The 17,775-nt window shown below is 30.7% G+C and overlaps 1 protein-coding gene, 1 long non-coding RNA gene and 1 other non-coding gene across 4 annotated transcripts; 1 reads left to right on the plus strand and 2 right to left on the minus strand.

Annotated features, from left to right (window-relative positions):
• Nucleotides 1–3,940: 3,940 nt before the first annotated feature.
• On the minus strand, nucleotides 3,941–6,600 carry LOC103850971. Of its 2 annotated transcripts, XR_629726.3 has the most exons (4): nucleotides 5,250–6,596; nucleotides 5,038–5,170; nucleotides 4,386–4,760; nucleotides 3,941–4,132 (listed from the first exon to the last, which is right to left on the minus strand). It is a non-coding gene; the product is annotated as an uncharacterized LOC103850971 (long non-coding RNA). The 2 variants fall into 2 exon arrangements; XR_004455635.1 differs by having other exon boundaries at nucleotides 4,386–5,170; nucleotides 5,250–6,600.
• Nucleotides 6,601–11,378: 4,778 nt separating this feature from the next.
• LOC103850972 (transcription factor PRE2) lies at nucleotides 11,379–12,737 on the minus strand. Its single transcript, XM_009127787.3, has 2 exons — nucleotides 12,424–12,737; nucleotides 11,379–11,758 (listed from the first exon to the last, which is right to left on the minus strand). The coding sequence occupies exons 1-2, from the start codon at nucleotides 12,547–12,549 to the stop codon at nucleotides 11,603–11,605; spliced, it is 282 nt and encodes a 93-aa protein (XP_009126035.1). The 5' UTR covers nucleotides 12,550–12,737; the 3' UTR covers nucleotides 11,379–11,602.
• A 3,032-nt stretch (nucleotides 12,738–15,769) lies between these two features.
• Nucleotides 15,770–15,843, plus strand: TRNAV-CAC. The gene has a single exon. It is a non-coding gene; the product is annotated as a tRNA-Val (tRNA).
• The last annotated feature ends 1,932 nt before the right edge of the window (nucleotides 15,844–17,775 follow it).

Raw genomic sequence — 17,775 nt, forward strand, 5'->3', positions numbered from 1 at the left:
AGGAGAGGTTGCCTCAGATGTGTTCAATCTAGGATGCACCGATAGAGGAGGAGAGATTGCCTCAGATGAGTTCAACCTATCTTGTGAAGAAGATTGGGTTGAAGCTATGGAAGACGAGTTGGAGTCTATCACAAGAAACAAGATATGGGAGCTTGTAGATAGACCGACTGGTTATGAGAAGAAAAGAGAAGAGGATCGAGTGTGTGTGTTACACAAGACGTTGCATGTGTTACGCCAGGCATCCAGAGCATGGAGTGTGAAACTTGATCAGGTTCTCAAGGAGATGAGATTTGAGAAGTGCACGAAGGAACCATCAGTGTACTGCAAGACTGAAGGAGGAGACGTCTTGATCATAGCCATCTACGTTGATGATCTATTTGTGACAGGAACTTCGCTTAAGATGATTAGGCAATTCAAGGAGGAGATGTCTAAGAAGTTCGAGATGTCAGATTTAGGTAAGCTGACGTACTACCTTGGCATAGAGGTGATTCAAGGAGCAGACAGAATCAGAATAAAGCAAGAGAGGTATGCTCAAGGAATCCTGTGTGACACAAAGATGGAAGTGTGTAACACGACTCACGTAGGAGTGTGCAACACGACTCAAGGAATCCTGTGTGACACAAAGATGGAAGTGTGTAACACGACTCACGTAGGAGTGTGGAACACGACTCACGGAGGAGTGTGTGACACAAAGGTGGAAGCGTGTGACACAACGCACGTACCAATGGAGTCAAGGTTCTCAAAGGCTGAAGATGAACCAGAGATAAATCAGTTGGGTGTTGAGCAGAAGGCCGACATCCTTTCCAGAGCTCACGTACGCAAGATGGCGGATGTGACCAGAGTTATCATTGCAGTGAACTTCAGCCACAAGACTCATCGCAACTTAAGTGAAGAGGTCATGAGAAGGTTCTACAAGAACTGGGCCGATTCTAAGAAGGAGCGGTACGGAAGCAAGGAGAGCATCCGGTCTAACCTTGAGAAAGATGTGAATTCTATGGGTGGATTCACACACCATGGTGTGGTGGAGGATGATTACTTGATGATTGAGTTCAAGCAAATGAGGAGCTTAATCGGAGTTCAAGAAATTGATCTCCCTAATTCAAGTTGGAATTAAGGGGGTGAATGTTGGATAATTCCAAGCTTGTGGAAACTTAACATATTATTAGATGTTTAATATATTAAGATAAACACAATAAGGAAACCTAGAAATAGGAAAAGGAAGTTTCTATTTAGGTTAGGTTTGTGTTTTCCATATCCCACATGTTAAAGGGAATTGTCTTTCATATAAATATAGGTCTAATGGAGAGGTGTTCCATATGATCTAAGTGAAACATATTGAGAGCTTTAGTTTTGAGTAGTTTCTAAAGCTAATAAGAAAAGTTGTTCTTATAACTCTTTGTGTTTCTAAGAGATCTGAATTATTGGGGTGCTCTTTCTTTGTCAAGATAGTATCCTCTTATATGATTTGGACTTGTGATTGGCAAAATGATGATTGAGATGCTCTTTCTTTCACTCTACTATATTTTGTTGGTAAGAGTTTTATGAGTATCCAAGGTAGATGTGAAAGATAGAGAGACCCACCACTAGTGTTTCCCAATTGTCATATCTATGTGGTGGCTTTCTCAGTATCAAACATATAAACAAATACTAATACATATGCTTTTTAATTTGTTAGTATATGGAATACTATATTATAATATAGCATTTTGAATATACAATTTAAGAATGGGTCCTACATTATAGTGCCACAGACCTGTCCTACAACAAGGTCTTTCACATGCTTGTATTGGGAAGATTTGAAAGAGTATTAACACCTATCTATCTATCCTCTTTGGCAATATGCTTTTGTTGCAGAAAATTATTGAATGTTTCTAGATATAATATACAGAAATATAAATACATGATCTGAACCTTCTCCAACTAGCTCCACTGCTCCCATGTGCTCTGCTTCCTTTCCTTCTCTCTGCCTGTTTCTTGGGATACTTCAACTCTTCACTCTTTTTTATTTTTAAAATATTTAATATTTAATGGGTTCATTTATTTTCTTATATAGAAGTATAGAACGTTTAATCCTCTTTTCTTTTATGTTATACTAGAGATTTTTTCCGGGCTACGCCCGGGGTTTTCCCCTATATTGTAATTTTATTTAGTTTATTATGGAGTTTGGATTTGACTACATATTTTATACTTAGACTGAATATACTATATAAATCATTTTAAAAATTTGCAATTATTTGTATTGATTTTGTTGACTAAATTTTAAAATCATTAAAATTTAATTTTTTTCTTTCAATATTAAAATACATATAAGTTGGTAACCAAACTGAATTAAAAAAATTATTTCAAACTCAATTATTCGTTTATCTTGTTTATTTGAATTTTATGAAAATATGGTCAAAATTAGCATATAATTCGAACATTTTTTAACGTTAAAATCAACCAATATATATTTTAAAATTTTAAAATTGATTATTTATTATTTGATGATAAGAAAATCTATATTAATTTGTTATTAAGTGTTAAAGAAGTGAAGAAATGAAGAACTATTGAAATCTAAAAGTGATGTACATTAAAAGAATCCTTAAATTATGTCAAATACTTTTGTTTCCATGCAGCAAAACAACATATTAAAAAATAAAAATTATAATAATATTCTCTAAGAGCTATTTTTATGTTTTCCATAAGAAAATCAAAAGAATGTAGTTGATTTTTTTTTAAAAGATTGACAATTTATGTTTTTTTAATCGAGGTGCACTGATTGCCTTCATGCTCACTAATAAAAATTCCGGTTCTAATAATTAGTCTTGGGCTGTTGAGAGGGGGGTTCACAGTGTGCCACGTATAAACCTCAGTATAACTCATATAATCTCTATGGTTCATCATATCGAAGTATCATATTATTATCTATTTTACCTTGCAACAAAAAATCAGCGTTTCTGTACGTAGAGACTCTCTAGTAGAGAGTGAACCATCCATAAGTATTATGTTTGGTAAAATAACTGAAATCAATTATTATATGTAACTTGTACTTGCAATAGTAGAGACTTACAAAATAGAAGTAATTATTGATAACTTAGGTAGAATTCTCTAATTCTAAATCATTGAACAAAATTACACTGTTTAACTTTCAGAACTCCAAGTCTCCTACCAATTACGTACAGGAAAAAGAAAGATTAAAGACGCTTTACAAAGTTCTGAAAAACTCTCATTTGTTCTTTTCTTTCTGTAAACATCAAAATGTTTCCTTGTTGAGCCTATACAACGTCACTTCTTGCTGCTTAAGTAACAACGGATCCTCTTCGTCCACCAGACACAAGATTCAGATAATTCTTGACATTGAATTTGTTGTTGATGTTCTGAGAATCTAGTGTCTTTTCCTGCAAAAACAAAATCTAACCCGTGAACTTTGTAATCTACATCACCGAACTGCACCGGACTTCCTTCTTCACTCGTGATTAAAGCCCTCTGTTCAACTGCTTCTTGGAAAAACCCATGAATAGCAAGCATTAGATATGTGCACATAAGCACAAGTTTTGTCTAGATCCAGCTTCATCAAACACTTTACTACTCGTTCAGCCATCTCAACGTTACTAGTTTTCCTGCAAGTAGAAAGAAAAGAGCTCCATTTAATAGTGGCTTCTTCCACTGTTATATATGTTCTTTATTATTGCTCCGGCTTTCTCCAATAGCTCTGCTTCACCCAACACGTTAACCATGCAAGCGTAGTGTTTTATCGATGGTTTTATAAAATGCTTTTAACTCATCACTAAACTGATAAAAAAACCAGCTGTCTTCTCTAATTCAGGAAAAATTCAAATTTACAGTTATCAAATATCTAATCACCTTCCTAGCAAGTCACAAAATTTAAATAATGACAGAACCAATACATCATATGTGTGTATTGGTAGATGCAATATTTTTCCAATATGAGACTTGTCAATCTCCACAAACTGTTATTTTAATTATAAAAACCAACGAATAAGTTCTTCCTGCAACTCATTTACAAATTACAATATCTTCATTCACCAATACTTTCTTCCTTTTTCAGTTTACAGCTTCCCGTAACCATATGTTCTTTTCATGTTGGTTTGCAGCTTCACCGACTCTGTTTGAGCTCCTCTTCCGCACATGCCTGATCCCATACAACACAGCAACATGAATCCCATATGGAAGACCACAAATTCGAATTTTGGAATCAAACAAAGAGAAGACAGGTGATAAATTATTTCAAGACTATTGTCTAATTAAAAATGATTATATTTGAATACACTAACATCCACGGTTGAACTAAAGAGCAATTAGATTAACTGAACAACCCAGTTAGTATGGTCTAAATTTCTAGTAAGTAAGTAAAGATCAAAAGGAAGCATCACAAAAAGGCCTACCTTTTCTTTATTGCTAAGATATCAGAACATGGGCTTACCTTCCAGATGTGTCAATATTGAGGTACCTGATAACAAACCAAAGTATGAGCAACATTAGTTGAAGAAATGCACGGAAAAATCCTAAAAACTTATTCAGAGCTAAATATAGTACACCTGAACCATATAAGCAAATAAACAAACACAATACACTTTGGCATGCAAACAAAGACGTTTCAGTGAATATATATTTCTCCAGCTGCTGAGATGTAAAACACAGAACACCACCATAGTTTAGATGTATAAATCTCCGAATATCCTTTTCTACTCAAGCTATTGGAGATGGCAGTGGAGTGACCAGTTCAATAATATCGATGCAGTCATACATATACATTTCTCCTACAAAAAACAATCACAGACATGAGTGAGTGCGCCCATTTATTATATATACAGGCGCAGATGGTTTCTAACTGTCCGAAAAAGGTTTGAACAAAAGACGCAGAGACCATTTATTAACATAGAAAATTTGGTAGACGAACCAGAAAACACATACAAAATTTGATAAAAGACCTAAGTAATAGAAAAAATAAAAAAATGAAAGGAATTTTGACCAAAAAAAAAAAAAGAAAGGAATCAGAAAGTGAAAAGTAAACTAATTAGCGTTTAAGCATGCTACCATGAAATCACGTTGCTACTTCCTTGTGTTGTAAACATTTTTTTTCTTTCTCGGCGGTGCAATCTACACATCAAGCTACCGTACGTCGTTCTCAACACAAACTTTCTCACCGCAACATAGCCTCCTCGCAAAACTTACAAATGTAAACATGAAAATCAGCGTTTCTTTGACTATATACTTATATGAATCTACAATGAAGGAATAATACAAACCTGGAGTTATTTTGCTCTGAGAAGTCATAAGGATGGTTCCTAAAGTGGGACGATATGATGAGGTCTGTATGGGACCTGGATCATGCCATCGGTTTATATAGTGGTAAAATCTCTTTGGTTGTTGATTTTTTCTGTACAAATGAGTAATGAGACTTTATGACGTTAAGAGGTGGGTCGCCAACGTTAGGGAGAATCAGAAAAGGTTGCAACGGCTGGGTTATGCAGATGGGGGTGAGGAAGATGAAGAGTGTGAGTGTTAAAGTTCAAGAAATAGAAAAAGATGAACAATGGACTTCAATGGGATAAAAAAGTGTGTGGCAATGAACGATAGGGTTTTCGTTGAGATCAATTCAGGATCAGGATATGGGTTTCAATGGGATAAAAAGTCCCACTTGTTTTCTTCACTCTACGAGTAGTAAGAATGTGGCATAATAACTTCTTTTTATTGGTTGATTTAATATGCAGATGTGGAAGCCCTGAACTTTGAGCTTATTCTCTTTTTAGTGTCGCAAGATTGCAACATTTATTCTCCCACATACGCATCTTTTATTCAAGTTGGTATCAACATGATTTTGGAAAGATTTTACCTACTTCCATTGAATATCAGATCTCTTATAAATATATGATCCATCCATCCTATAGATTTTTCAAAACTAAAATCGCCAAAAGATTTGTGTTTTTTTTTTCAATTACCTTTATTTATGTTTTTTTTTCCTCTTCCTGAACGGTCACATTAGATTATCAATATTTCAAAAGGGGCTGGATGAGGATATGTGATTATTTTGTGGATCATGAGAGCTCAACTTAATTCACAATTTTTTTGGGCTTCACCGTGTAATATAACTGGCTGATATCAAAGCCTAATTTAATTTCCTTTCAAAACCACTTTAATTAGTATGTTTTATGTAATTATGTGTCAAAAATGTGATGTAGTTCTATAACACCAAACGAACATCAAACATACAGCATAGATAAGAAATACTGAATTTTGTATTTTTGTTTTGCTAATTATATTAAAAAATCTGAACATCAAACATATTATATGTTTATTCTAAATTTATTGATAAGAAAATTTATCCTACTTAGCTAAATTTAAGTCTTGCATCAATTCCAAGTTCAGCTTTACAAACACTATTCAATATACTAGAGATTTTTTCCGCGCTTCGCGCGGATTGTGTCTTATAAATTTATTTTATTTATAATATTATTTGTCGGTTTGTTTCTTTTACATTAATTTTTTGTTTTTCCAATGTTAGTTTTTCTTAATTTAAATTTATATGTTTATAGTTTTTCTTTTTTCTGGTTGTAGATGGAGAATTATATTTTTTATTGATAGTTTTTGAATGTGACATAAACTTTTTGAAATTTTAAAATAATGTTATATATAGTACAATTAACACATTAAAGAAGAGAAACATATTTAAGCACATTTTATACAGGTTTTATATACATAATTTTAAACATTATATATGTATATATTATAAGTTTGAAACATGTAAATGCTTTCTAAAGTTAAATACTTGTTCTGAGTTTACATAACTTATCGAAAATTTTATTTTTTTTTAAATTTAAATCACAGAAAAAAATCAAAAAGTCAGTATAGCTGGGTTTTCTTGGGCTTTTAAATCAACACTGAAAATTTACATGAATCATATAACAACAGTTTTATAAACAACTCGATAAAATTTGACCGAGCCAAAGATTTTCACACAATATGTTCTTTCTTCTTCAAATTGCGAAGAGCCTATAGGCACAAGAAAAAAATCATAATTTTTGTTTTCACTTATTTAACATTTTTTTTCCTTTACACACGGAATTTATTACACTGCTATAAGCAATTGAGAACTCTATTCATATAAGATTCACATCTATGCATTTTGACAAAGAAGAATTTTAGCCATTTTTAGTTTCAGAATGAATCAACTTCAGTCATATACACTATATTTTCTCTATGATTCAAATCTTACAATTTTAATATATGTGCAGATTTCCATGTGAAAAAACACGCACGCCATCTATCGTTCAACCTATTACTTTTTCCAAAGTAAACACTATAATCCTCGTTTGGTTAGCTCCACAAACTAATCTCTTTGGATCAGTGTAACCTTTCAGAAAATGATAATCTTAACATCTTACAAAGAAAAAACAACAAATATTGACTTATTTATATGAATATATATTATTTTAAATCATTATAGTGGACGAAGAAAGCACCATAATTTGTACAACAAATTTTTTTAGATTCACTTCATCATATTCACCATTTTACCATTTTAATTACATAATTTTATATGAGCTTCTTCACCTTTCCCGGTTATTTTCTCTTTATTTATAACTACAATATAAAGTTATAAACTATATATATATTATAAATTAATAATTTATTTACTCTTAAAGTAACGATTAAAAATAGAACATAATTCAATATAGATATATGATTCTATTAATAAATTAGCAGTTACAAATTTAAAATTTTTAGAAATATCAAAAGTTTTATATTAGTTAATTATCTTCTAAATGACATTTATTTTTAATTCTTTTTGGATGAGAATATTTTGGCTGAGGTGGATAGCCTCAAAAGCCTTGAATTTAGTCCCTTTTATATAGTAGGATATTGACCCAGTCATGTAGGAATTTTATATTTATACCTATTAAAACTGTAGTAACATAATTAATAGTATCATAATTATTAGTTATAGATATAGTAAAGGTTTTTTAGGAAAAATATATAATAAGAGTTTTATGGGCCTACCACAAAACATAAGCAGCAGCAATAAACAAGGCCACGAACCGATGCAGTAGAAGAATTGGAGATGGGATGAGTGCAAGTCTACGGAGGGTTGAGTGGTTGATCAGATTTTGATGAAAAGAAAGATATGAGAACTTTATCGGAGCATCTACGGTGATGTTGCAAGTTGTCGTTAGCCACATTCAAAGAGAAGATGGTTTCGGCTTTCACAGGAGGACCTTCGGGCCGGTTCGATTCACCGTAGTGTAATCAATCATCTTGTTTCTCATCTTAACTAAACAAGCCAAATGTATGCATAAGTTCTTCACAAATACATGATTATCAGGCGGTTTTTTAAACTCATGAAGCTAAAGATAGGGGAAGAGAAAATTTTAAAATTCATGAAGCTAAAGTAATTTAACTAATGGGCTCACTTGTTTGCGGATATGGGCCGCCACTTTCGGTACCTCCGTGCTTTAGCTGCAAGACCCATAGAATTTGTTTAGTGTTTACCCTCACTCCTCAGTTATGCGCGTCAAGGGATAATACTCTGTGATGCGCGCGTTTTCTTTTTGCTCGCAAGTACTTTTGAATTTACGCGCGTGAAGCTTTGTGGGCCTAATTATTTGGGTCCTTAAAACCCATACAACTATTTTAACCGTATTAAATTAACCGGCTTCCCATTCTTTGTGGGCCTAATTATTTGAGCCCTTAAAACCCCTAGAACTATTTGCATTTGCTGTTTTCGGGAAAAGTTAATAATTTACCTGGACGATTTGTCCAAACAATTTTTTCTTTATTTAACTATTTTATTTTAAATTATTTATACTTATAAGAACGAGAATGAACCAATAGTCTCTAGATTAAATGATAATCTGTATGTTTTAACATATTGATTTCCTAGCTCTTTCACACAAATTGGAGTATTTCTAATGCAGTATATCAAAATTAAATTGTAGAGGTAGATTTGTAAAAACTAATTAGGTTTTAAAATGTCAATAACGCGGGATGAAAATGCTGGAAAGAACAAATACAAATAGGTTATAGGGACGACATTGACTGGTCTTTTTACAACACCTTTAAACAGTGATAACGACCTTAACCGTGATGTAAAATTCTATTCATCTCTTTTTTCTTGTCTACTTCAGAGTTTTCACTTTTATTTATTTTATCTAAATCAAAGGGGAAATCACAAAAAAGAAACAAGTGGCAAATTATATGTTTCCTACGTCCAACGGTGAGAACAGTTATGTCGGTAGTTACAATAAAAATGTAGGGCAAAGCAATATTCACTGACGTATACATTTGTTTTGGAATTTTCTTGCCCAGGTTTTTAATCTAAATACCCTCGTAATTTTCCTTGTTGCTTGACCAGAATAAGGAAAGTAGTTCCGAGTTAATCTGAGACTGGAGTTGGCCTACCATAGTATATATTAGAATTTGTTTGGACAAAAGTTTTTTTTTGCTAAGAATGTAAATATTCATAAAATGAAAGAGTCAGATTTACAATAATTAAGAAAACCTAAAAGCAGGATCACTTTTGGCAAAAAAAAAGAATTAAAAACAAAGCAGGCCTAAGATATAATCAAACTGGGCAAACCTATTACAACCAAAGAGACATGAGAGCAGAGAAATGCTTTCTCTGCCTTCGGGATGTGATGATGGATCTAATGTCACTCTATGAGTCTAAAAACTTCAGCTGCAGTGATGGATCATGGTTATGGAGAATATTGTTCCTCATATCTTATGACAAAAGTCTTATTTATATCTTTAGCTCCAAATTAATATTCAAATTGTGTAGTCGCCAATCGCCATCTTATATATTAAAACAGAAGTCACAATTTTGATTCATGTGTGATTTTTTTTAAAAATGGACCTAATAGATATATTCTTAGAAAGTCATGTTACGTTTAATATTTAATCTTATCATTTAAATTTTAGACTTAACATAAATTTTTATTGGTCTATCAATAATTGGATTTAAAAAATAGATGATAAATATAATTTAATGTTGTAATACTATACCTCCATATGTTAAATATTTAAATATCTATCGATGTTTACTTTTAAAATTATAAAAAAAATTACAATAATAAAATCATATTATCTAACAATGATTAATCTTTACTACCTTAAATCAATGAAAACAAATTTTAAACTATATAGTTTATTTTAAAAATTAAACAAAAACTAAATGTTTAATTATTTACTCGATAATATAAATCTATGAAGCGAAAAGTTTAATTTTTTAAAAACTTTCTAAATTTGTGAAATGTTACAATATCTTTGAATATGACAATAAAATAATATTTTACTAATCTTTATATATATAGTTACGATTTTAATAATGAAATAATTATCCAAAAATATATATATAGAAGAAAATACAAATACATGTGAAAGTTTAAAACAATCTATTCAATGAAAAAAGTATACCGTAAACTTATTATGTTTTAAAAATTAATAGATACATACATTATAATATATACCAATTTAGAATTGAAAATAAAATATTTATATAAAAATAAATGAAAATAAAAATCTGCGCGGTTGCGCGGATCGAGATCTAGTTGTAAGTTAAATGTGATCATTCTCGACCTTCTACCGGCCTATTCTAAATCAAGTGTTCATACATTTATAAGTTATATATATATATATATAACTTATAAATGTTCTTATTAATATACGTATATATAGGTATGGAATTTAATGTAGGTTTCAGTTGAAAGTGACCATATAGGAATCCATCCCTATTTCCTACGAACCACCAACTTCACTGTAGGAATTTATAATTTTGGTTCGAATATCAGTTACGACGATTGCAAATATATTCACTGTCTTTTACATGCATATAACAAACCATATTTACAATAAATACAAATAGAAAGATAAAAACAAGTAATACGAAATATAGAGTAAAGAGCAATCGAATCGATATTAGTATATTGCTTTTTGTGAACAGTAGGAAATCGTTTTAGGTTTAGCTACTTCGAACTATTAAGTTTAGTTCGACTACATTGTGACGATTGAGGAACTATTAGTGTGATCAAAAAGTTGATATATACAGAATACATAATATATTATATATCAGTGGCCAGTGGGTAGTACGTACTCTCAACTTTAGGTCGAAATCCATAACTTTTTAGATGATAAAATTTGCAATTTATCTCTTTACAAATAATTAAACAAAATTAACTTTAGCCATAACTTTCTGGAGTAGTTTTCACTAACCTAAAAAGTCAAAAGTTCATTCTCATCAGAAGCTCTTCATTTACAATATTATCTTGGTGAAGTTTCTCGTTATCTACATACTACTTTAACTACTTTATTTACAGTTGCATATCCCGTAAATTACCATAAATTAACTTCAACTACGAGTCTAAGACTGATACGCATAAATGTAATATAAAAGGATCTCAACTTAATAAGCTGAAATATAATTTATTGTAATTAAAGCTTATTAGTTGCATAGCAAAAGATTATCGAATATGAACCCTATCTAGCTCAACTTGTAATCAATATATAAGAAACATGAATGATAATTAAGTAGAAACCCTGATGGATCAACCTCTCGCAGGAGATTGTAAATGATATATAAAGCACAACTAGCCAACATATATCTTAGTTATTCATTAATCAAGCTCCTAATAATGGCTGCTTGTGGGCTATTAGGATCAATGGTCTCCAGAAGCTGAGACAACCGATCACTAAGGTCATCGGCTTCTTTGTGCAAGTTTCTTATGTAGTTGCAAGTCTCTTGTAACACTTTCGATGCTGATACCTATACATTTTAAAGAATGTACATTTTATAGTCAGACCCCAAATTATATATCCAAACAGTATTAGCATGGAATAATTATGTGACTTATGTAATATGTCAAAAAGATCGAGATGCATACTGCTATAGACATATACACTACAATATTATGCATTGTTATGATTTATGAATATAAAGCTTAAGATTAGTGCTCGTTACTTGCAAAATTAAAGAAACCGGCATATTTCTTATTTTTGTGAAGCTCGTCCTTTTCTTGTTTCATACTAGAAACTAAGATAACTAAATCCAAATACGAAAAGATTAAGTCGGTGTTGTACATAAATGTATTGAATTGATAGTCCGTGAAGCAACATAGTCATCTCACATTCGATGCAATTAATCAATTATATAAGTGAAATTAGTTATAATTAGCTTAATGCTGAAGTTAGGGGAAATATGTTCCCCTCTCCTCAAAGTCCGGTTAATGGTCAAACGTCTTTTAGAAACTTTAAACTGCAATCTCCCATACATAATTACTATATGACTATAACGCATTATGCTCCAACATGTTGTATATGTGAATTTTTCATCAAACATAGTAACTAACCCTGAGTAAATATCTTATCATAAAATTCAAACTTAAGTATACATAGAAGCTTATACATATATGTATTTTTAAAAACATTTACCGTGCTGGAACGACGGTTCTGACGAATCTCTGGAATGGACTGTCGGAGCTTAGAGATAAGATCAGTGATCTGATCATCGCTAATCCTTGACGATGAGCTTGCTTGTCTCGACCTTCTGCTAGACATTTTTTGAATTTTTTATATAGAGATTGTATATATATCCAGTAGAGTACTCTCTCTTTTTTTGTTATCTCTTGTGGGTTAGAAAAGAAGTAAAATTGTTTGTGCTTGTCGAAAGAAAGAGAGAATTAAGAAGAAAATGGTGTAATTATATAGAGGGCAAGGACCACTTCTAGAGAGAGATACATAGAATACAATAAATTTAAATATGGATGTTGGATATGGCGAAGACAAGTGCATAAGAGAGAGCAGTGGTTTGGCATTGGAGTTCTGGATACAAGACACGTGAATTACCATAAATCAGATTGTGATGTATATATATATATATATATGATAATACATGTGTGTAACTAGGATTAAAATATTTGTCGTACATGAAAAGGTTAAATAGAACCATTGCTTTGAGCAACGGTTAAATAGAACCAATTCTGAATTCCCCTCTTGGTAATGACATATATGAGGATGTACTATTAAATTTTAAGACCTAACGAAACGACCACAAGATCCAAAAATAAGGAGATTAATTTCCACAATTTGTAAATTGTTATCTGAAATATGTTATATAAGCATAGAAAACAAATATTTGCATTGGGGATCCATTTCTGATTTCAACCAATAAAACAAAGAACATTAAAATATTGTCACTTGACTTTATAATATAAGGATATAATACTAGTGTAAAGTTTGTCATCTAGAGTATGGGAGAGGGAGAGAATCAATTATATATCCGATCGATGATACGTAAAACCAAGAAGATTTTGTGTATCAGTTATAGTCATATGGGTAAATAAAAACAATGACTTCACTTAGGTCATTTGAGACCACTAGGGAGCATACACTATCCTATAATAAATCACAGGGGAGGGGCCGGTTTTTGTCCAATCGATATCACGTGTATGTGTAACTCGATAGATTGTGTATGCTTACGATATTTATTTGCATATAATATATACCAATATAAACTATATCATATCACCAAACCCAGTTACTTCGACCATTTTCTAAGAGAGGTAAAATTTAAACTCGTATTCCTCATATGATTCTGCTAAATATATATACGCCATGGTGATGATATGCAAACATATAAATGAAAGATTATGATAATAAGTAGATGCATGTATATATTTAGAAAACAAGGAGATGGTGTGATGAAGTGTGCATCAAAGAAAAATGTTTGTTGATGAGCACACAAAGGTGGGACTATTTATGTTTTTTAAATTTCGAAGTTAATTTTGTTGTAAACAAAAAAAATTTTTAACCTCCCATGTGATGATATGACACTCATTTCTCCCTCTAATCAGGGAGCATCCATATACTTTAAGCTCCTCCTCCCACATGACATTTTTTGTGTCTCTATACTTCTATCTAACTGTAGCAAGTTAAACCTTTGGTTTAAGAAGTTTAAGAAGTTTGTTGTGCTACAAATTATACATAATTAGTTATATATTACAAAACTGTTATAGTATTTATACTGAATATTTACATCTGAAATGTGTAAATACTGTAGAACTTTTATACAATTTCAACATCTCAATTCCTTTTATCCAATAGGAGAGTAGGGGGAGTCAGAGTCACGACCCCCCACTATATATCCACAACTTACCGCAATAGTTTTTGTTTTGGGGGTACAATAAACCTGTAAATGTCTATGTTGTTACTGTAAAAAGAAGAAAATCAGAATGATGCATGCTAGGAATCTCGTGTATGAATTACGATAGATCTGGATGTAATTTATAACTAAATGTATGACTAATCCACTTATCATTGAGTAATTTAAAATTGAATATTTATATATTTAGCGTTGTATTAAGGTTTAAATATTGTTGATTTGGATTTTTTTTTTAAATTGATATATATTGTTCATCTTGGAGTGTGGTTAGATGAGCCTCAAATTCTCTATTATCATTTTTTTTTCTTACAAATAAGACAAAGGAAAACATTTGAAATTATAACATTATTTCATGTCTTCTACTGTAGAGAGATGAATTTTTTCATTCCTTGCATTGACAAGGTGTATATGCCCGGAATATGAGAATTAATTCAAGCTATGAAATGTGAAGACAACTTACACTTTAAAAATATTTGGTGATACTGTATCATTTTTCTAGACACTACCGATATCCTAAGGCTCAAGGCACTCTACAAAATTATCCAAACTTCTGGAAATTGACATGGCAAGCTGTGAATGGCCCGAACATAGCAGAAGGGTCTTATTCTTAACCAATATATAAATTACGATTAGCTTTTATCAAAATCGGAGGACTAATTTAGCATGTCAAATAGCAATTGACTTATGAATCTTATTATCCTAACTAATTATGCCTTTTTGTCTTACATTTTTGATAGATATGATATAAGCAAATCATCGAGGAGAGGGACGGGTGTTGTTGGAAATGTAGACATTGATTGTGAATGCTTGTCTTCGTCTATTTGTATTATAAATGTCTATCGAATATGTACCACAATAATGTTGTCTCGAATTTAAATCTTAGGTTTCTTGTAACCAACGACACACTTCTGTCATAATAATATGAAATACTTACGACTCCATTTTCCCTGTCGATATTTGGTGTTTGTAGTTCGTAGAGATCACCCTATGCTAATTAATCGTGTCTGAATTCTATAAATGTATATAGATGTATATAAGTTTTTGTGTTGCTCAAAAAAAAAGTATATAAGTTTAAGGGTTTTTCATTAAAAAAAGAAAGAGTTTAAGGGTTTTAATGGGCTTGCTAGGTTAAGCTACCACTTGCTCTATCAGGAGTTCTTTACTTTGAAAAATTTACTCAAAGCAAAATAGGATAACAAATGAATTACAAATTACCAAGAATAGCCGTGTCTGCTTTAAGGCTACTAAACTAATGATGTATAGCTTGCAAACTGAACAAATAGATTAGAATATATGCCCAAGAATGACGCGTACAAATCTAAAAACAGTCTAAATTTCTATTGTAAGTATTTTGTTTACATCCGAACAAACAATACATTAAGAATTCCGACATAAAGAATGACTAACACTTTAATCCAAATATAGCATCAATGAATCACAGTATATGATTTCTTTATCTATATTTCGATACAATTTTTATCCAAATTATGCAATGAAGTGCACTGAGGAAGAAGAAGATAAACGTAACGCGGCATGTGGGGGAACTCTCACCACCACATCAGCAATAGCATTTAACATTTTGATATGTAGCGTGACGCAGACATTTTTACCATGAAAGTCTGGGTGGTGTAGTCGGTTATCACGCTTGTCTCACACACTAGAGGTCCCCGGTTCGAACCCGGGCTCAGACAATTTTAATTTTCTTATTTTCGTAATTTTTAAAGTACTCTCACATTGACACGTTTCTTCAACAAATTAGTTTGGCCATAGCAGGACTAGGAATGCCTTTGCGTCATCTGTATGTGGTTTTATTGGGCTTTATATATTATCAGCCTAGATATGACCACTCTAATGGACCATTCATTCCCGTCTAATATAACTGCATTAATATTTGGATCAAAGACTTCAAAGCATTACGTTGATATGTTACTATCAAGTGTGACTGGACACTATAGTTGAGTCCAAATAGTTCGTCAAATCTCTACTAATAAAAGGGAGCTTTTGAGGCTCCATAGGGCGTCCACATCAGCGGAAAAAATTCCTCCCGAAAGATGACACGTGGCATAAAATATAGTTTTACATTTTAATATTACTTATTTTCGAAAATTGTAAAAAAATATGTAAACATACAGCATAAAAAAATGGAAAAACTACATTAAACATATGTAAGATTACTATTTTTCACTTAAAAAAAAGATGGCTTATCTCCATAATGTAACATTACCGTTTTATAAAAAACATTATATATAATTTCGAAAATAATATATATATGTAAAACATACAACATAAAAATGGAAATACTACATTAAACATATGTAGACGCCATTTTACATTTAAAAATAAAAATAATATGTAAATATACAACATAAAAAAATGGAAAATTTACATTTAACATATGTAAGATTACCATTGTTCACTAAAAAACGGTTTATCTTCATAATGTAACATTACCATTTTATATAAAAAAAGAAAAAAAAAACATAATATAACTATTTGACTATTTGTCCAAGTTCTTCTATTAAACATTGCCGTTTTACATTAAAAATGAAAAAATACGTAAAGATTTAAACATCTATCTTAAAATATAAAATATAGACATTAACTAAATATAAAGTATAAGAAAGCAAAATACTCAATCTCTACTAATAAAAGGGAGCTTTTGAGGCTCCATAGGGCGTCCACATCAGCGGAAAAAATTCCTCCCGAAAGATGACACGTGGCATAAAATATAGTTTTACATTTTAATATTACTTATTTTCGAAAATTGTAAAAAAATATGTAAACATACAGCATAAAAAAATGGAAAAACTACATTAAACATATGTAAGATTACTATTTTTCACTTAAAAAAAAGATGGTTTATCTCCATAATGTAACATTACCGTTTTATAAAAAACATTATATATAATTTCGAAAATAATATATATATGTAAAACATACAACATAAAAATGGAAATACTACATTAAACATATGTAGACGCCATTTTACATTTAAAAATAAAAATAATATGTAAATATACAACATAAAAAAATGGAAAATTTACATTTAACATATGTAAGATTACCATTGTTCACTAAAAAACGGTTTATCTTCATAATGTAACATTACCATTTTATATAAAAAAAAGAAAAAAAAACATAATATAACTATTTGACTATTTGTCCAAGTTCTTCTATTAAACATTGCCGTTTTACATTAAAAATGAAAAAATACGTAAAGATTTAAACATCTATCTTAAAATATAAAATATAGACATTAACTAAATATAAAGTATAAGAAAGCAAAATACTCAATATATAGAAAAATAAATAATAATTAAATATTATAAATATATAAATATACGAATTATATATACAATAATAAGTAAATGCATAATTTTTAAAAAATGGAAAGAGTACATTAAATATTAAACATCTATCTTAAAATGTAAAATATAGATATTAAGTAAATAGAAAGTATAAGAAAAAGTACATTAGTATTTAAACATCTATCTTAAAATGTAAATCAATCTTAAAATATAAAATTATTAGTAAATAGAAAGTATAAGAAATAGAAATACACAATATAAAGAAAAATAAATAATAGGTAAATATATAATATAAGTAAATACCAAATTTAAAAA

Source organism: Brassica rapa, chromosome A02 (assembly GCF_000309985.2).
Source record: "Brassica rapa cultivar Chiifu-401-42 chromosome A02, CAAS_Brap_v3.01, whole genome shotgun sequence".
In the NCBI taxonomy this organism is placed as follows: domain Eukaryota; kingdom Viridiplantae; phylum Streptophyta; class Magnoliopsida; order Brassicales; family Brassicaceae; genus Brassica; species Brassica rapa.